Source organism: Trichomycterus rosablanca, chromosome 17 (genome assembly GCF_030014385.1).
Source record: "Trichomycterus rosablanca isolate fTriRos1 chromosome 17, fTriRos1.hap1, whole genome shotgun sequence".
Classification (NCBI taxonomy): domain Eukaryota; kingdom Metazoa; phylum Chordata; class Actinopteri; order Siluriformes; family Trichomycteridae; genus Trichomycterus; species Trichomycterus rosablanca.
Genome location: NC_086004.1, coordinates 7,581,210 through 7,602,213, shown reverse-complemented (window position 1 = coordinate 7,602,213; position 21,004 = coordinate 7,581,210). Strand labels below are relative to the sequence as shown.

At 42.7% G+C, this 21,004-nt stretch overlaps 2 protein-coding genes across 3 annotated transcripts in view; one reads left to right on the top strand and one right to left on the bottom strand.

Moving 5' to 3' along the window:
* The first annotated feature begins 263 nt into the window (after positions 1–263).
* gemin6 (gem (nuclear organelle) associated protein 6) lies at positions 264–2,320 on the top strand. Its single transcript, XM_063013171.1, has 2 exons — positions 264–450; positions 1,818–2,320. The coding sequence occupies exons 1-2, from the start codon at positions 323–325 to the stop codon at positions 2,176–2,178; spliced, it is 489 nt and encodes a 162-aa protein (XP_062869241.1). The 5' UTR covers positions 264–322; the 3' UTR covers positions 2,179–2,320.
* Positions 2,321–3,527: 1,207 nt separating this feature from the next.
* sos1 (son of sevenless homolog 1 (Drosophila)) overlaps positions 3,528–21,004 on the bottom strand; it is a 52,731-nt gene continuing 35,254 nt past the window's right edge. For both annotated transcript variants that reach the window (XM_063012459.1, XM_063012460.1), the window contains exons 12-23: positions 16,099–16,180; positions 15,731–15,853; positions 13,294–13,397; positions 12,957–13,179; positions 10,885–11,004; positions 9,980–10,142; positions 9,743–9,860; positions 9,460–9,632; positions 7,878–7,994; positions 7,514–7,787; positions 4,996–5,117; positions 3,528–4,795 (exon numbers count right to left, since the gene is read on the bottom strand). In XM_063012459.1, coding sequence (XP_062868529.1) covers positions 4,367–4,795; positions 4,996–5,117; positions 7,514–7,787; positions 7,878–7,994; positions 9,460–9,632; positions 9,743–9,860; positions 9,980–10,142; positions 10,885–11,004; positions 12,957–13,179; positions 13,294–13,397; positions 15,731–15,853; positions 16,099–16,180 — 2,048 coding nt within the window. In that variant the 3' untranslated portion in view covers positions 3,528–4,366. The remainder of the gene's footprint in view (positions 4,796–4,995; positions 5,118–7,513; positions 7,788–7,877; positions 7,995–9,459; positions 9,633–9,742; positions 9,861–9,979; positions 10,143–10,884; positions 11,005–12,956; positions 13,180–13,293; positions 13,398–15,730; positions 15,854–16,098; positions 16,181–21,004) is intronic.

Here is a 21,004-nt window from a genome sequence, read left to right as displayed (position 1 = left end):
GACCTGGCAACATCGATCAACAGCGCTTGGGGCTAGGGCTTGTAGTCCATGAATACCGCCTTATAATGGGGGTGAATGGAAAATAAAACTTCAAATCCCATAATGCATTTCATTTATTCAGTTTCCTTTACTTTCAAGCTTACAAAACGGCGCTACTTCTCAGCTGTTTTTCGGTGTTACGACCAAGAATAAAATTTGCTATGTTTTGTTACCGTTTAGTTTATTTATTTATTAAATAATTAATTGGCCGTAACAACTCATTTGCGTTCATAGCAACACCTGTGTTTATATCCGCGTACAGTGCTAAGTTTATGTAGCAGGAATGGAAGAATGGTGCAGCATGTTGCCTCAAGACTGGATGAAATATGTGAACCAGGAGGTGAGAGTGACAGCGCAGGATAAACAGCAGTATGAAGGCTGGGTGTTCACTGTGGATCCTGTTTCTGCCAGGTATGGTCACTGAAATACTCACGTTTATGTGCTATCCGCAAATACTTAAGTGCTAAAAGTATGTTGACCGCATGAACACCGCGTTTCAAAACCATAGACAGTAATATAGAATTGGATGCTTTTTTCTGCTATATGACAGACGTCCCCTAAACTCAAAATATTTGAAACCCGACGGCCTTTGTGGAAAAATATGTACCCTTAAACTCGACGTTTTTCTTAAACTCGACGTGTTAAGCCTTAAAAAAAATATTTATTTAATTTTAAATGACCAATAAACAGCTGCTTTGTTCAACACTCTTTGTTCAACGCTTGAGCGGTGCGGTAATGTCATGAGACGAAAAAAAAAAAAAAAAAAGCTTAACGTGGAATAATGTACTGAAAGAATGACACAGAAGCACTTAACTTCTTTTAATTATTACTGCTCATAAGTTCTCTCCACTAATGAAATTCCTCGCTCGTTGTTTTAGTACAATAAGTCTATATAAAAACACTGAAATACAATTAGAAATAAATATAAAAATATATAAAAACCTGTACTTTACCTTTACTTTTTTATTGTTTCCTTATGCTTATTAATGTGGAGATGTTTGATCTTGAAATACCGTATTCCGCTCAGTAAAGGCGCATTCACATGCGGTGTACAAATGGTAAAAAGTGCAAAAGCGGTTTTGTCACTACTCATGTGAATGCGCCTTTACTGAACAGAATATGGTATTCCAAGATCAGGCATCTCCACAGTTAATAAGCGTAAGGAAACAATAAAGAAGTTAAGGTGAAGTGCAGGTTTTATTGTATTTTTATTGATATTTAACTGTTTTTCAGTTGTATTTTAGTGTTTTATATTATATTTGTGTTATTTTTATATAATGTATAAGTGTCAGAAACAACCCCATTATTTTACATTAGCCTAAACTATATGCAGTTCCATGCGACCATGGAACGCATTAACAGGTTTCCTATACATCCTAATGGTGGTGTGCTTTACATTGGCACTGAAGATGGGTTTAGGCCAATGTGCAGCTGCCTGGCCATGAAAACCTAATTTATAAAGATACCAGTTAACATTTATTTTACTGTTGTTGCTTTAGATGCAGTTAGGGAACATAGTAATGAGTGTTAACCTGGGATCAAGGATTAAGAATTTTAACGCTATATAGCCTCAACACTATGGTTTCTTTTCTGTGCAGACCAGCTGTTGCTGATCTTAAATATTTTTACAGCACCAGCTCAAGCTGCCCCAGCAGGGAAACAGCATGACCAATTTAACTGCCACTGGTTGTCTAGAATTATCTAAACACTTTTAACTATGTTGTGTATATTTGCTTATGAATATGAGTTATTAAGATGGTTGATTTTCCATTTTTTAGTGTGGTCCTTGTGACTTTCCAAGGAAAAGAAGGCGCGTCTGTGAAGGTGGTGCTGGGCCATGCAGTGAAAGAAGTGCAGCTCCTCAGGGCAGGAGATGAAGATACAGAGAGGAAGATGAAATCTCTCTTCATACCCAATGTTATTAAGAATTTCAGCTCAGAGGAGCTTGAGGAAAGCAAGAAGAGCCTGCATGCTTGGCTAGAGAAGAACCTGATTCCTGTTACAGATGAGGGTGATGTCCTGCGAGTGGCCAACGTCCTCACTATCAGCGCCCCATACGAAGCCGAGCAGTGCAGTAGCAGCAATGAAATCATCCTGGCGAGAGTGCAGAGTCTCGTCAAGAGCAAGGACCAGCAATGAGGTCTTCATGATTAGCTTGGGTTGCCAGGTTGTGGCCTCTCTGTGAGAGCAGTTCATGTGTACCCTCTGTCTTGAGGGAGATCTAGAGTTAGAAAGGATCTAAAATGTATTGCCTTAGAGTAAAGCACTTGACGTATTCGAACAGGATGTGGTTCTTTTTTTACTTTCATGGATCATTGTATTAGATGCATGGGCTGACAGTAACAATTTCAGAATAAAAATTAATATGTAAAATGATGCCTGACAGGTTTTGATGTCTACTTTTAACACATTCTGTTACCACCAATGGTTTTAAGTTCAGAAAAGACATCCCTGCTTCATCTATTTCCATGTGATCAGCATCAAGCTTCCATTAAGGAGTTTCTTACCTTCATCTGTTTTGACAACATCAGTGCCCAGGCATCCCAAAGGCTTTAGTGAAGCTGAGGTCAGGGCTCTGACAACCTGACAAACCTTTATCCCAGACTGTCGCCACATAGTTGAAAGCATGTAACTGGAACTCTGCCTCTGCCAGACATGGCCACTAAAATACAGGTTGATAAGCTCTTCACAAATACTGCATTGGCAGAGGTGTTTACCTAAACATCTCATTACAAAACCATGGGCAGTAATTAAAATACATAAATTTTCAACTAGATGTCAAAACATGACTGTAGGGATTTACTTGTATTCATACACAATAACATTAATAAGATCAGACATTGTACATTGAGAAGTACTAACCATGTTTGTAGGTTCTTAACCAAATGAAGGACTTACGCCGGAGCAATAGGTACAAACCTTAAATAGTTCACTACATGACCAAAAATATGTGGACACCCCTTCATATTCTTTCAGCAATTGCTAAAGAGTGCTTAGATTAAATAAGTAATATGCTGCCAACTTAGTGGCAAAAGTTTAATGAAGGCTCTTTCCTGTTCCAGCATGATTTAAAATACATAATTCATGTAATCCCTTAGGGGTCAGCATTGGCCTGCGATGGATTAGCAGCTTGTCCATGGTGCGTTCCCACCTTGAGCAGGCACTGGACCAAAAAAAATTTTTGTGAAATTAAATAAATCTACCTTTGCCCTAATCGGCCCTTGGGGTTATTTTGTGACACGTACGGATGTAGCAGAGCCTGTTAGCAAGTCCAAAGTTTTTTCTTGTAATGTATGGCCACAAATTCCCACAGACACAACCAAAATCTTGTAAAAGGCTTTCCATTAGAAATGTGGGCTATTCCAGAGGGGTGTTGAGGCTTTTGGAATAGGATGTCTGACAAGCGCATGGTCAAGTGCCTACAAACTTTTGACTGTAAAGAAATTCCCTATTAAACTCCAGAAAAGATTGTCATGATCTGCGTGGCACACAGTGGTAGAAACACTTTTATTCCCTCGTTTTAGGAAGGCAATCGTTTTTTTCTTTACATACTCATTGGCAAAACGGAAATGATTTAGAAAATAAAAGTTCTAACACATAAAGGACAATCACTTCGTTTCATGTTTCTCGAATGCTTGAAAGTACCTCTTTGGTTGTGGGAGGGTACCTTTAACTCCTGGTACTCTTCAAACTACTGGCACACAAACCTCTCCCTGTGGTTTAAGGGTTTAATACAAACACAGCTTACAACTCACAGTCCCTTTTTTAAATGAAATGAGGTGTGGTGAACCCAAGGCTGGGGAAGTCCTGTTGTTGGCCCGGCATCACACTGGATAATAAAGTCCACTCCCATAGACAGGCACGTGAAATTAGAAGACCATGCCGGGTTGATTTGCATTGTTTATTTCTAAACTGGTTTGAAATGGTTTCTAGTCTTTTACTGTCCAGCACGTTTTTCTTTACGTGATGTTATTGATTTTTTTTTAAATCTAGTCCTGGTTGCAACTTCGCATGAGAGGAAAGGCCGCCAAACTCACTGCTGAAAAAAAGCAATGTACAAAAAGGGAGGGAAAAAAGAACGGGCAAATGAAATGGAAAAACAAACATACAACAATACGAGGACATAAAAACCCAAAACGAAACACTGCAACAGCTAACGGAAAGACAGAAAAAATATACAGATGAGCTTCACACTCAGCTTCATGAAAACTCAGTCATGGTTTAAGGGCACATGTTTTGAAATCCAACACTGGCAATTCCATCATTCTCGTACAACAGTCTTGTAAATTCATTCTCGCTTCTCGGAGTCTTTAGTGTTTCCCTCGATTTAGGAAGGATTGGCGTTCTCCAGAAGAGGCGGGCCGTCCCGCTCTCTTTTGTACGTTTTCGGGGGCAGTTTGGGGATAGCCGTGTGCGAGGTGCTGTGCCGAGGGGGCAGCGGGGGTCCGGCTGCAGCGTGAGGACCGTCGCACTCAAGCACGGGCAGCGGAGGAGCCGAGACCGGGATCTTCCGGGGTCCGAGCGGAGACGGAGACGGCGGGAAGAAGAGGCTGGGCTCGGAGCGTCGGCCCTGGGGAGGGGGCTGGAGGAGCAGGGGCGAACAGGAGAACACGTCCGGAGTGCGCAGGGGCTCGCGGGGGGGCAGCGAGGGCGGGCTGGACGGGCCGTCCGATACAGAGTAACGGAGAGAGTACGGTTTACCCGTGGGCTGTCTGGGAGGGATGGCCGGAGGACTGTCCACGTGCTTTGACATCATCTGAAAGGGAAATGACAATCATGAAAACAAGGAATATGCCAATCTCCAATACATGCAAAATCATGTGAACTGGATGCCCAGGAGTATTTTCGAGTGGTGTGGGATCATCTAAAAGAGGTCTGAACAATGGTCAGGCTTTTAAAAGAGACGTTTAAGGAAGAGAAAGTGAACAGCTCAGAGGAAGTAAAAAAGTGCTTTACCTTAGAGGGTGAGGACTCAGCTGGTGCAGATTCAGGACGCCGCCGTGGCGGGACAGGTGGAGGAACAGGGGGGTCTTCTGTACTCCTGTGGAAAGTCACCATGGAGGACACAGACGATGACCCTGAAATTAGGAAAAAAGCAGGTCACATCTCAGACCTGAAGTTTTAACCACGGCTGATGAAACCACAGAACGATGGTTGGAACATGAATCATGGACACCAGGTCTAACTAACATAGAAGTCATTTTTACTGTGCATTTAGTCTCAAGAACCCAGAGCTGGAGAGACTTCAGGTAAGCAGGACCATGGAGAGGACAAGATAGGGCTGTGAGAGAGAAATAAGCACGAATAGGCACCAGCATACGTTTTAGGTTGACAGGACAGGGTTCTGAATTTAGTCATGTGCAAATCAAGATTAATAAGGATAGCAGTAAAGCGTACAGTGATACACCAAAATAAAATGTAACCATTTAATTAAATTGTTGATAAAAGTGAGCTTGTGTGGCGTAATGGCAGAATTCACGCTGCTGTAAACATGGGGTTAAATTTAAATGGGCTGGGCTCACAAATACAAAAGGTGCAGAGCGTTATGTGAAGCTAGCAATTTGGGGGACACACATCAGTGCATCCTTAGTTCTGCTCCCAAGTCTGGATTAATAGGAGGAGGGTTGTGTCAGGGAGGGCATCTGGTGTAAAAACTGTGCCAAAAATGCCCAGGTGGCGCAGCGGGATATTCCGCTAGCACACCAGCACCAAGATTCTGAACACCTCAGTTCGAATCTCGGCCCTGTCACAGGTCGGCTGGGCACCATCTAGCGGGCATAATTGGCAGTGACTGCAGCAGACAATAATTGCATTTTGAGGAGCGCCTCCGACGACCCGTGCGCAGTCCTACTGCCTTCCCTTCTTTTCGCCCATGGTTTCTCCACAGGTGCCTCTATCTGCTAACCGGCGTTTAAAAACCACACCCACTTAGTCCAGTCATCCCACCCACCATTATTATTACTAGACGCAATGCAGTAACACACCCCAGACAGGACGCCAATCTATCATAGGGCCTCGGCTACCTCCCTCCTCTCAGACACAGACATGATTAGCTTCCAGATCTCAACCAGTGATGACGTTAATGCAAGTTTATGATGGAATCCACAAAACAAGTGTAATGAGGTGAGTACAGGGTACAGGGTAAGATAAAGGCAGAATGAATGAATGAATAAATGATGAATAAGTCAGACAGGTAAAACAGGGATTATACTAACGTGGGCCGTGAGGCAGAGAAACCGGGGCAAAAATGCTGTCGCTGTCTGGCAGCAAAAAGAGAAGGAAACAGAGAGACACCCTGAGAGGGGGCAAGAAACAAGGTCTCGGACACATGGAGAAGTACACGAGTGAAATAAAGCAGATTTGGGATACAGCATCAGTTTATCCAGGACGAAATGTAAGTAAAAATGTTTGCAACTGTGACACACATAGTATGCATAGTCATAAACACTTGTCTGAAACATCCCTTGAATGCTGAAATGTAACATGGGGATTTTATTAGTATCGTTTATTTAAGGGTTTTTTTCAACCTTGAGTGTGTCACGAGCCCAAAAAAATGGGTCGCAGAGAAAAATAATACTAATTAAATAAACGAATTTAAACGGCATGCACACACGAAAAACCTGTACACAAACGCCCCCTTGTGGAGGCTTTAAGTTACATCTTGTAAACCACAGTAGAGACCATTTTCATTAATTAAGTACAGTGGAACCTTGATATAACGGTATTTCTTCCCAGTATTACAGTACATCAATTTTAGTATTTATTTACAGGTTTTACATGACATATCTACATTTCTATGATTATTTTACTGTTTTTTACCTCGCTGTTTTCCGGTAAATCGAGGTTCCACTGCATATTTTGTTATGTTTCCTTTGATGCATTGTTTGTGTTGCCTGGGTCGCGTTAAAAATCTTGGACAAAATGTGGGTCGGTGGAAATTTGCTGGTTTATTTGACCAACATGCAAATAATTGTGTTTCACCACTTTACGCAGTGGTCTGAGAAGAGATAAGCCACAAGCTGCTGATAGGTTGTTGGGTTTCCAAAACTCATTAATGTCAAAGGTCATGAAGGCTATGGCGTCTGGTACGGAGAAACAGAAGAGCTACTATGGCTCAAACTGCAGATCATTTAAACACTGGTGATGAGGTGAACGTGTCACAACACACAGTGCATCAAACCCTTCTGTGTATATGATAAGAAGCCACCAGACATCAGCATAGTGCACAGTGAAATTAAGTATAACCAAATTGAAATGCAGAAAAAGAGGGTGGGAGCAGTCATTAAAAAATCCATTAAATATTGCTGTGTGACAGTTTCAAAAACATATAGTTTAAATCCACTGACCAACAATATTGATTAAAACATAGTGTATTTTTATCATAAATAAACAAAGCATACAATTTGACCATGGGTGTCCAAACCTTTGCACAAGACTAAATATAAGATCTATATCATGTATATAAAACACTTACTTGAATGGAAGGGGCTGGAGGGACCCTGTGGAGAGTCGAAAACGCTGCAGATGTCGGTGGAACTGGAGGCGGCGGAGGCCAGCGGGGGTGTGAGGGGCGTCCGGGGCGAGTTCGGCGCCGATGCTGCGCTGCTTTCCGTCTCACTATCTGGAATGCGACTGTAGCTGATCTTTCTCGGCTCGTTCTGCAGGGGCGTCGGGTGACGCATGGTACCCGGCCGGCTCGAGGACGGGCGCACGCCAGGAGACTTGAGGTTACAGCTGTACTTTTTAGGCTGTGGGGAAGGGGGGAGAACTGGGTGAGGCAGAAGTAACATTTGACAATGAACCAAAAGTGGAGTTGCATGTAGAGAGGTAGAACTTACGAATCGAGGCAGGGAGCGCGCGTTTCGAGGCTCAATTTCCAGAGATTTGTTGAAGAGATAGTCAGTAAACTCCTTCTCCGTCATGTCCTCCATAGGGTTTAGATTCTCAAAGAATTTCTGCATTGAAGTGAGGAGACCAGGTTAGACAGAATGCAAAACAAACATTGATGCTTGACTGTTAGATTGTGTCTTACGCCTTAGTTTTTTATTATTAATAAGATAATAAATACATCTTATGTACACTATACACCTTACTGTGAGCATGTCATTTTCCAAAACCATGTGAGTTTGTGGCTTGAACTGCCCCCTCTATTCTTTATAAGGCTGTCCACAAGATTTTGAAGTGTCCTTGGTGTTCAGAGCAATGTTGTTCCTTCATACCACACTTGATAAACCATGGCTGCATCCTAAATCGCATACTTCCATACTGCACAGTACGCAAAAGCAGTACGCGAGAATGGGTATTGCGCCCGATACGTAGTGACCTACTGCATGGGCAGCCATTTTTGAGTATACAAACACAGCACACTGTGGTCCGATAATCTATCCCATAATTCAACTGGAGAAATGTTATGATTGTGTACAACCCTGAATAAAATAAAAAAAATTGATCATTTTTATGAATAGTGGGGCTTTAACTGTGGCGATGTGACGTCATACATCACGTGACATTGGTAAGATGCCGGACGTAGTACCTCAGAGGTTGCGTGCGTACTGAAAGAGCGTACTGCTTTACCAGCCGAGCAGTGCACACTGTCTCGAATTTAGTACGTACTGTTTAAGTATGCGGTTTCAATTTTCAGTGTGCAGCCCATGTCTTTATGGACCTGGCTTGATGCACAGGGTCACAGCCATGCTGGAAGGACCATTTCCAATTTATGCCAAGGAGTTAAAAATGTGGCTTAAATATGTGAGAAAAACATGTTAATGACCATGGTTTTGGAAAAAAAATGCCCAACAAAGCTCAGGATCAAGTGTCCACATACTTTTGACCATATAATGTTTGTTTTCATTAGTGTATCTGACAAGCAAACAATTAATTTCGCTCCATATAATTAAACAGTACTATAATTTGTACACAATTTATGGGAATTTAACAGGAGCTCAGGTGGCACAGCAGTCTATTATGCTAGACCAGCGGCCCACAACCTTTTTTGCACTATGGACCGGTTTTATATAAGATGTAATTTCACGGACTGGCAGGGGCAGAGGGATTTAAAATAGAATAACAATCAGTGTAAGACCTGAGCTTTTTTTTTGCTGCAATGAGACGCTGCTCCCACCTGGGGGTGATAGGAGTGTGTTGGAAATTTAAGCAGTGTGTCATTGCTTTCGTAGTGATCTCTTATTATTTACTCTTTCTGTGTGGCCTGGTGGTTGGGGACCACCATGCTAGACCACCACCGATACTATCGGCCAGCTGACTATGTCTGGAGAAGAGGGATGGCCAGTGCCCTATTTAAGGGTATTCCTGCTTTGCACACAGTGTTTCCAGTGGAATTGGATGTGCCGCAACCCTGACCGGGATAAAGTGACTGATGAAAATGAAATGATTATTTTGATAATATTTAAGCTGACTGACCCGTATGTCATTTTCCACCCGTAAGCAGTACGGCTGGTTCTGGTACTGCTGGATCTCTCCGGTGATCTCGGCTACCTTCCGTCGTTTGCTGAAGTTGATAAGCTCTTTCCCGTGCCTCTTTAGGAAGTCTGGGTTGCCTTCTTCCGTTTTCAAAATATTGGTTAAATAAATACCTGAACACAAATAATGAAAAATACATTCACTCAAAAGCAACATCATCCATTCTCAGGTTCATGTGTAAATCAGTTCATGGAAAGCTTTTACCATATAAGGGCAAACCTACCAAAGAAGGGCACACACGGTGGATTAATAGACCTGAGTCTGGCCAAATACTTCTTATAATGGTCCTCACTGAGCTCATGTGCCTCCTCCAGGATCTTCCTCTGTCTGCTTGGGATTTGCTAAAAATCATTTTGAAAATCAGTTAGTAATCCACTCCACAGCTCGGTATGCTCGTAAGCACGGAAACAAGGTTCCATTAATGCTTTTGAGGTCAACCTCAGCTTGTGTGGGACATTACCTCAAAGGTGTGGTCGAGCCGGTAAACAGGAGAGGAGTTCATGGCGCTGACGACTTCAAGAACACCATTGAAGTTGTTCAGCTCCTGAAAAACCTGCAGGATCTCGATGATACGGATCATCACGTGTACACGCTCCTCCAGGTTCTCCGTCTCCACCATGCACCTGAGGAGGACACATTCCAAAATAATGAAATTTCTCTGGGAGCATTCACGTGTAAAGTAATTCATGTGTGGGCACTCGGGTGACTACACGCCACCTCCGACCTGGCCGGGCGTCCACACAAACGAAACACAATTGGCTGTGTTTGATGGAGGGAAGGCTGGATGGGGTCTCTTCTTGCTACAATATGCAATCTCCTAGGCTTGTCCGGGCACCTGTGCAAGTGGGGAGGGGGTCACATGGAGCATAGCATGGCTCTCCGTATGAAAAAAAGTGGCCATGTAGCTATTTTTATAGCCGTTTCCTGATTAGGTCAAAGAACTTGGATTCTTTATTCTTCCCCATGATGATGATGACTAAGTGACCACAATGAAACAGTAAGCCATGGATGACGTGGACCGGTCTTTATGCTGATTTTACATTATGCGATCTCCTAGACTGGTCTGGGCGCCTGCGCAAGTCAGGAGGGGGTCACATGAAGCATAGCATGGCTCTCTGTATGCAAACCCAACCCTGGCAGGTGAAAAGAAGTGGGCTTGTAGCTATTATTATAACTGCTGCCTGAATGAATGTCAATGAACTTTCGTCTGGCTTCATTTCAAGATTCTTTACTCTTCCCCATGAAGTTGATGACTAAGTGACCAGGGTGACCAGAGTGAAACAGAAAGTCATGGATGATATGGAAGGGGGGTTTGGATAATAGTAATAAATAATAGTAGTAATATCTTAAATATTAATATCTTACTTTTCGAACCAGAGTGTGAGGTTGGTGGTGTGGCGAATCATGCGTAGCAGATTGGGCGAGTTCAGCTCTTTGTCCTCTTTCGTCCATACGCTGCCCACCAGCTCTGACGGCTGGACCGCCCTAAAAAAAAACATAAATAAAATAATAATACAATCTGGTCTAGTTAAAGCTTCACACTGTGACGGTATCTCTAGACTTTATATGAGAGTGGAGAACATTTGTCTGAGAACAACACTACAAGCACCAAGCTACCAGAACTACCACAAGAGTGAGCTGTTCACACATAATCGCAGTTCACACTACACGATTTTTGCCCTGATTTTCGCTCGGCGACTGGTCGGCGCCAGATTAGTCGTTCGCTCAGCGATCAAAACTCGGCTCTCAATCGCTAAGTGTGAACTACTCAACAACTCGATCCGACCGGCTCGCCGAGCGCTCGGCGACCAGATTGAGATTTCTAAACGTCAGATATCTGATCTCAGTTGCCCGACTGGCAATGAGTGCTATGTCGAACAGCCAATTAGAACGCAAGATACGGTGTGAGGGGAAACGCAGGAGAGGAGTGTAAACAGGTGGGACAGGGGGTAATATAGTTTATATCAGAATACACCGGCACACACACGTTTTACAGTATTTCTGACTTGATCCTCTACAAAACATAACACCAACACTGCATTGCAAAAATATTAATTAACCTCCAACTCACTATAGAACAATCCATACTGTTCGTGTTGCCAAATCCACTCAGATTCATTTATTTTTTTCTCCTTGATTTTACGCTGCACATCAGCGCACAAACACTTTGATCTCTCGCTACTTGCTGACGTGCATTTTTGGACGTGGTATCATTAAACCCCTCGAAAAAACAAAAAAACGTAGTTTGGGAGATCAGAGAAGCTCGCCTGCGATTCCAGTTGGTGATGGATCGTGTAGTGTGAAACCCCCTATCACCGATCAGTCGTGTAGTGTGAAATATACACCGACTGAAAGACTCCCGAGTGCAAAAGATTCAGTCGTGTAGTGTGAACTGTACACGACCCGACAAATCAGAAAGTCGTGTAGTGTGAACTTGGCATTAATGAGCAATTTTGTCTGCTGCAGGCACTGCCAGCTGTGCCCGCTAGAGGGCGCCCAGCCGACTGGTAGCAGAGCTGAGACTTAAACCTGGGAGTTCAGAATCTCAGCGCTGATGTGCCAGTGGAATATCCCGCAAATTTTACCAGCTTTATCCTGGGCAGGGTCACGGCAGGTCAGATTCCGCCGAGAAACTCTCGAGAGCACTATTGAGATTTAAACACAGTTCTCAGTGGTGGCGTAACAGACTGCTGGTAATGGTGCTCGCCCTACACAAAGAGTAACTAAAGCGGAGGATCAAGGACAGGACCCTTAATCTACACAGCACTAACACTGTGTTGATGACACACTCTTGGGAAATTATAAGAGGTTTTTCCAGGGAGAGAGAGTTTGGCCTCTAGAGAAAATAAAGTACCTTGGGTACGACGGTCATCCCCTGTTCCCACAGGCTCATTGAGGTTAAGGGAAGTGCCTCCCCAGATTCCCTTTTGTGTGTAAATATAAGCTGTGGATACAATAAGCTGCACTCCCCTGTGCTGTATTGTATTAAAGTGCCCCATTTTGTCTTGACCGTTACTTGGCAGGTGATCAGAAGATTAAAAGAACTAAGCAGGATGTGATCATTGCACTCGCTCTTGGTACTCAAATGTTCTTATTACAGCTTTAATTAAACGTCCTGCCACTTAACTATCATTATTTGTCACTTAGAAACAATGGCAGTGAAAACACATGGTAGAGCGCCAATCCATCGCAGGGCACCATGAGGGCAGAGGATGGACTGGCACTCATTCAGCATCTGGATTCTGAATTCACCTTCGTACAAGATCCTGAGGCTGAAGAAATCACTGAAGAACTCTGACGACACCCACTCATATACAGAGAATACATGCCAGATCATGACCAGGTGAGATTTAAACCCAGGTTCTGCTGAGCTACTGTGCCACCCACTGTGATACACCCAATCTAACACTTTAAAAAGTACGGTTACATGTCCGTACCTGTAGAAATCAGACTCTAAGAGAGTGAGCTGGCGAGCGATCTCAATCGGATGAAGGGTCATCAGGTCGAACTGGTCGATCTGGCCCGGTTTGCTAATGTGCCACTCGATGGTCGGCGGTGAACTTTCGAAGGTGATGTTGTGGCTAGGGCCGTTAGCCTGTGCTTGCTTTTTCCTCTGGATGATCTTTGTGATGGACTCGACCCACTTCCTCATGGCTTTGCCTGGACAGAGGGAAGAGATGGCAATTTTTGTAAAGGCAAAGTATTACTTGGTTACCAAACAGCCTTTTTTTGGACCAAGTACAGAGTGCAGAGCTAGTCAGTAAACAAGATTACCTCTGACAGTCCCGATGAACTCTTCTAACTGGCAGAGCAGCTGAGCGTCCCTCTCAAAGTCATAAAAGTGGTGCTCCACCCAGTGCCGACACACGTTCAGCACCCTGCAAAAAAAAAAAAATGACACTACACACTGTTGATCTATGAACATTTTCAGGCAGAAATAGTTGACTATCAAAGTCCTCTTCATCTAACAAAAAAGAACAACCCAGGGGACCAACAGGCCATACCCGTTATATTGAGTATGCCTCAGATAAACAGGTTAACATTAGAGTACATTCACGCACTTGGCTATACCTCACTCATTTATGGTGTGTCTCACTGCCACAGCTTTTTTTCTTCACTAACACATGGCTCAACAGTCTCACCGCTATCGTTCCCTAAAGAACCAACCGCAATGTTTAGAAATAAATAACTGATAAGTCAGTCAGCGATGGAGAAAAACAAAACCAGTAGAGAAGATCTAATTAAAAAATGACTGCATGGCTTGTAGTGTGGAAATGGTTTGGTTTCTGCAGGGATGATGCGCAACATTTGTGGAAATTATGTGGAAAAAGGGTTGCAACTAAAGGTAGCAGCATGACGAATTTATTTCATCACCTCAAACATCATCGAATGCAGTCTGCTGAGTGAGTGAAATACCACGAAGAACAGACGGGTAACAGCTCTCCCTATGTCCCTCCGTCTTTGCTTATATTTCACACTGTTTTTGTTCATCTTTATTTATGTACAAAAACTTTTTATTTAAGTAGGTCCTACAGAATTGTCTTTTATGTTGGAAGCAACCACTTAAAATACAAGCTGTAAACTGGGTGTGCAGTTGTCTTATGTTTATTATTATTTTAAATATAATGTAGATTTACAGTTTGATAAGTACAGTTATAATACAGCATGCTCCTTTTTGTGTTACAAATAAATACTGATACTTTAACATTATATATGAATTAGGTTTTCATTATATTGTACCGTATATCACCACTTTTCTTAAGCATATCGAGATATGAGTTTTTAGTCATATCGCCCAGCCCTAGTCAGCCAAGGAGTAGAAACGGCCCAAGCTTATTTTTACCCAAGTATTTAGACTCAAAGTAAACTCAAATAAATGGTTGAGCAGACTGTTAAAGGGTTAAGGACAGAGTTTTGAGCAGGACACTGAGTTTTTCCCCATAAAGTTGGCTTCTTGGGGCACATTTACATTTACAAAGTAGTACCTAGGGCTGGGCGATATGGATCAAAAATTATATCTCGATATTTTTTTCTGAATGGCGATATACGATATATATCTCGATATTTTTTTATTCCATAAGGTAATAACAAAAAGACACTTCTGAGACAAAGCTACATGTTCCAATTTTTTTACAGGCACTTTTATTAATATTCATGCTGGGGAAGCTTCACACAAGAATTATTTTTGCTTAAAAAAAAAAAAAAGAGCTATTCTAAGAAAAAAAAAAGTTGTTTTCTAAGGCATCTCCTGTTGTCTAACGTGAATTACAAATATATTGTCTGGCCCTTTAAGAATGTTAAGTGTACTATAGGGCGCAGGGAGCGAGTGTGTAGGGAAGATGTTGGAATGACACGGTTTCCGGCTGAGCTTGTGTGACATTAAAAGTAAAACCCCGTTAAAGTAAACCCCTCGTTAAACCCCCACCCCCCCATGTTTGGACTTTATACATTATTTTATGTATATGTCGCCACAACATTAACATTTACATTAATATTTTCTTTTACTGTATAGAACTCAGTTCTGTAATACAGGCAGAACTAATCGTTCATGTTACTGTGTAACTATTACAACATTTAATGCATTTTAATCAGCGTTCTTCTTCATGCACTTTATTATTATTTAACAGCTTTATTTGCTGTTTAATTGCTGTTTGCTCCTTGTTTACTGCAGAGTTAGTTCATGCAATTTAATAATGTTTGGTTGTTTATTGGCCGACAACAAGAAATACTATAATAGAAGATAAATAAATAAATGACGTGTCGGACGTCGGGCGATCGTCCAGTATAAACTAACACAACCACGTACAACATCCAGTACAGAAATCCCCATAATGTTTGTTTTTACAGATAGAGCAAATATATGCACATCACATATACAAACACAAGAGTCAGAACAACAGGAGACGCACCGTTACGTTATTATTACTTTCTCAACACTTAATGTGAAGTAAATACGTGCATGTCAGCGTGTGCATGCGCTTGTGTTGGTTTTTGAAACGAATAACGACTCGTTTTCTTGTTTTTTAACTTTGGGATTTGAAGTGAAAAACGAATGAAGGTACACGGAGCTGGAACCTTTTACCAACCACAATGTTGGTAAAGCTGTGGCTGAAAAACCTCAGCTCAATAATCCTTTCGGCCACATAGTTTACTACTAAACAATGTTTCTGAACACTGAAACACCTCACTAAGAATGTGTACAGGTGTGTACCTGAGCTGCACTGGCTGCACAAACTCTTTCCGGAAGCGTTTGAGCTCAGCACTGAGCGGCTGGTCTCCGTTCTCAATCGCCATCTGATCTGCTTCTGTGGGTTTGGGCTCGGGAATGTCGAACCTGCAGAAAAAGCAAAGCTTTTACAATTAAAAGAGTCTGATCATAAACAAGGTAAAGATGTGTGAAGGTCTTTTATGATCCACAGAAGGGATGAGGATTGTCACATTTACTTAAAGAATGTTCGAAATTCAACATCTGTGGCCTTTATAATGCTATATATTTACATTTATTTTAATACTTTTGTATCAGTGGTTCGTTTGCTCTATATGTTTAACAGTGATTTTATGGTGCAGCTTTGATCTCACCTCTCTATGAGCAAGTCCAGCAGCTCCTGTGGTTTACAGAACGACCTGTAGGTGGTGAGAAACGTCCGCACAAAATTGGGATCTGCAACGGAAAACCAAACAGTCACTACTGGTCATTCAAAAACAATAAAAAAAAACTCAACCTCATTGTTTATGTGAGTGTTAAATCTCGCCTTTTGTTTTGTGCTGCTGGGTTGTGTATTGTTTTGGGTTTTGGTCAGTGTTAGGGTTGCTGGTGTGGCATTAAACCGCATCTGTTTACACAGCTGTGTAACATAAGGATTGACATTTCCCTTAAAAAAGAGCACTTTTTAATGTTCACATTTGATTCTCTGCTGTACTATCAACCAAACGGGAACACACTCAGACACACGATTGGCTGCGAGGGAAAAACAGTTTCGTAATTAATTAAACTAACCTTTCCATCACCAAGAAAGAACTATGCCATGGAGTCACTTGGGTCACATGTTTTCCAAATTCTTGGTCCACATCTGTATGATTTAATGCAGGGGTCTTTAAACTGTCCTTACTGGGGGCCACATTAAAATAAAAATGCAATGACGGGTGACGGACTCTAAGCAATAAAATGAATAAGAAATAATAGGCCTACTAGATTACTATAAACAACACGTCCTTTTGGTTTGAACGGGATTATTACATTCTGTCGTTAAAGCAACTGTTTGCTGACAAATTAAACATACACACTTCTCTCTGAAATCAGTGAATCAGCTCTTTATTAAGTTCAGGAACGTGAATTCATTACCGTTTTGATTGGCGGCACAGTGGCTCAGAGGGTCCTTTCCGTGTGGAGTTTGCATGTTCTCCCTGTGTCTGCGTGGGTTTCATCCAGGAGCTCCGGTTTCCTCCCACAGTCCAAAGATGTGCAAGTGAGGTGAATTGAAAATACACTTGACCGTCAGTCTGTGACTGTGTTTGACATTAAAGACTTGAATCGATGAACTTTGTGTAACCAGTAACTACCTGTCCTGTCATAAATGTAACCAAATTGTGTAAAACATGACCTTAATCCTAATAAATAAATAAATATAAATATAAAAGGAGTAGGGTTTTAGACAGGTTATCTGTAATAGCGACACCCAGTGTTCAAACTAGGAATTACTTTTTTTTTTGTAGACCTTAGACCTGTGGGCCAACTTCTAAAATACCTCACAAGAATGGGTAATGGGGTCGTAGTTTGGACACCCCTGATTAAATACCCTGTGCTGCTGACACATCACTCGCTGATTACACACCTCCATGAGCGAGCAGGTATTCAGATATTCCTGATAAAGCGTCTGGTGAGCGTACGCATTAAGTACGAGCGGTTTAGGAAACTAGCTGTTCATATGATGGATCTGCAGTTCTGAGCTCCTCAGCGTGGCCGGTTTTGGAACAATAGCTGCCTCGGTTTGCGTTTACAAACAATCAGCCTGGAATTATTCAGGCTCAGGAAACAGACGACAAAGTGACGCATGAGGCTGCCCTCTCACGGGCTAACAAACACACACTCACAACGACACACTTGCAAACATCTGCACACGGCGCGGACTTAAAATAGACAAGGACTCGGCACAATCAGATCTTGACGTCTGGTCACAAAGGACAAACAAAGCCAGAAATAAAGCCACGGCTCTCAGACGTACATACAATGGTAAGCAAGTAAGCGTTCGTGCTATTGTGGTGGAAACCAAATCAGTTTGAATTAGTAAGCCAACCTATGACTGGTTAAGGTGAAGCTCAGTTATGCCAGTATTTGAAGCAGCTGTGTTTTAAGTTGCACACTTTTGTACTAAGTAGAATGTCTAATTAGTGCACTACAAATAGAGAACTGAGTAAAATGGTAAGTCTTGGCTTGAAAGACTTGGCTTCAGAGGTGTGGTGAGTTTTAGAAAAAAAGGTGAGAGTGGACATTTGGGTGCGGCTGTCTTATGTGCTAGCCTATCACTGCTGAGATCTTGAACTCTCAAGTACTGACCTGGCCGGCTGTCCCAACAAGCATAACTGACTGTGCCTACAATAGTAATGTCGGCAAGGATGATTGACTGAATGAGTCCTGGAGCAGCATAGTGTCCTTCCAAACGACACTGCTCTGAAAAGAGACAACCGCAGGCGGTGTGGGATAGTCGGGTGATGCAAGCGGGAATTGGGCGTAACTAAATTGGGAGGAAAAATAAAGTGACCACACTCGATTTCAGCACCACTGCAAGACGAAGACCTTTTACAGCTGCAAATCTCATTAGGCCGCCACCTAGCCTTGCAAGAGCGACATGACATGACAAATGTACTTTTATTTTATAATCACAGGGACAGGGAGACACAAAGAGTCAAAGCTGCGCAATGACGAGAACTACCAGGGGTTTCCGGATTGTGTAAAACCCAATCCCCCTTTGGTTCCTATCAGACAGGGATCTACCAGAATGAAATGGAAAGTTTACAAGACAGTAGTGAGGCCTGCTATGGAGAAAGTAGCACTGACAAAGACATGTAGCGAGCTGAAGGTGGCAGAGATGAAGATGCTGCCATTCTTTTTAGGAGTGACATAGATGGACAAGCTGGACAAAGGATACGTTTATTAAAGGGACAGCACAGGTAGGATGTTTTGTAGGCACAGACTGAGGCATGTGCAGAGGATTCTAACAGAAGAACAGTGCTTAGTAGGAAAGGAGGGTCAAGAAAGAGTTTATGGATGCCATAAGGGGGGGCATGCAGGTGGTTGAAGTGACAGAGGAGGATGTTCAGGACAGAGCAAGATAAAGACGAACGACTGGCTGTGGCGACCCCTAATAGGTAGGTGATATCATGTGTATACATATCATTGATCGTACTTTTACACACGGGGTCTGTCCGAAAACTCAGTGAGCTCTCTACATAGACGCATTTTATGTCATCCTACCCACGCTCCAGAGAGAAAGACTGTCGAATTCTTAGATGCCTTAAAATGCTGCCTACTAAGGTGCCTCGTATCAAAGTGATAATCTGACTGAATGATGAGAGAGAATCCAATCCCAGCATTCAGTGGGAACAATTTTTCTCATAAAAAACTACAAATATGGCAGACGGATGCTGAACAACGAATGGAATTCATTTCAAATGTAAATAGACTGTCAGTGATTTTTAATTGGAACCATTTTCGGTACACAGAGGGAGATGTTAGCTGGCGTACTGGGGGGTTGTGCCGCCTCAGCCCATTAGTTTGAACGGCCTGAGACTAACTGTGTTAGCTTATTAAGCGAAAACTGTGGTGATGTAATTGCTGCCTTAGTAATTCGTCTAAATAATCTGCCTTATGAGTTTGATCTCTTATTAGAATCCTCTCCACTTATACAGCTGCCCAGGTAGGCAGTGGGCAGCAAGGTAGCTCACTAGGTTTTCAGACAGACGCATGGTGGATTCAGCTAATTTAGTCTCAATCCTGACAGGAGTCCCAAGCTAATGCCTTTTTTTTTTTTTTTTTTGCCAGAGGTACAGCACTGGAGTTCACGCATCCATCAATTCTCCACCCAGCAGTGTTCAGTAACCCAGTCACAAGGTGAATTGGACAGGATGCACCTTTTTTCCCCTCCTGGTTACTGTATTTACATGCACACACACATTCCATTTTCCTCAAAAGCCCTGTCTCGTTTAAAAAATGAGCGAGATGCAGGCTGCTAGACTCTCTAGAGAAAAATTAAGAGTTGCAGTTACTACCCATACACACTCTTGGGGAAAGGAAGTTTATTTAGGGGTGTTAACAGCACGGACCACCCTTTAGAGGAATCCTCACACAGATCACACACAGAGACGGAGTACTGAGACATGCTCATCCAACGAGTACATGATAAAATGAACAAAACAGGCAGAACGTCTGACTTTATCACAGAACCAAAAGTATGTGGACGCCCCTGTTTGGGAGACTCAGAAACAAAGGTTTTACATTGACATTGTCGGCATTTAGCAGACGCTTTTATCCAAAGCGACTTACAGTACTGTGACAGTATAATGTCTAAGCAACTGATGGTTAAGGGCCTTGCTGAAGGGCCCAACAGTGGCAACCTGTACACAGTCAAGGAAGCTCTGCATTGCTAACAGCCAGTCAAGTGCCTACAAGGACAATGTTGGGATTCCTCATAACTGCTGCAATTAGGACCTCTACTGGCTAATTAATAGTGCCTGCAGAAAGATGGGGGGTAATATAGATCAGTGCTTGACTCTCCGTGCGCGATACGGATCTCCATTTAAACACAACAGGTGAAAAGAAGCGGTCGGCTACTGCACACGTGTCAGATGGACCGCGTGGCGGTTACAACTGAGACTGTATACACTGCAAGAAATTGAGGGTTAACGGCCTCAAGGGCCCAACAGTGGCAAGCTGGCAGATGTGGGGCTTGAACCTGTGACCTTCCAATTACTACCCCTGTACCTTATCCGCTGAGCTACCCCTGCACCTTGATTAGCTGGAGCCAGGGAGGCAATTACATTCCCAAATGGTCAGTGACACATTTCTACCAGACAGTTTGTGTGGCGTAATAATAAAAGCCATGCTGCTGGGCACAAATTCCCACAGATTTACTTTGCAGTCTAATGAGAAGCCTTCCCAAAAGAGTGGCTGTTGTGCTAGCTGAGATCACCACACAGAGGTCATTATATTAATACTTTCATCTTATTTAATGCTTCTGAAATGGGATGTCCAACAAGCTCATGGTCAGTTGTCCAAATACTTTTGGCCATACAGTGTATTTGTTACTTTATATTAGGGCAAGTTGTATCCTAGTGGTTAAGGTACTGGACTAGTAATTGAAAGGTCGCTGGTTCAAACCCCGCCACTGATAGGTTGTCACCCTTGAGCAAGGCCCTTAACCCTCAATTGCTCAGATTGTATACTGTCACAGTACTATAGGTCGCTTTGGATAAAATGCTGCTAAATGCT

What these genes read in the sequence shown, in the direction of transcription:
- gemin6 (XM_063013171.1), top strand. Translation starts at nt 323, where the DNA reads ATGGAAGAATGGTGCAGCATGTTGCCTCAAGACTGGATGAAATATGTG. An exon ending in GTGGATCCTGTTTCTGCCAG is followed by an intron (nt 451 to 1,817) that starts GTATGGTCACTG and finishes TCCATTTTTTAG; the next exon opens with TGTGGTCCTTGTGACTTTCC.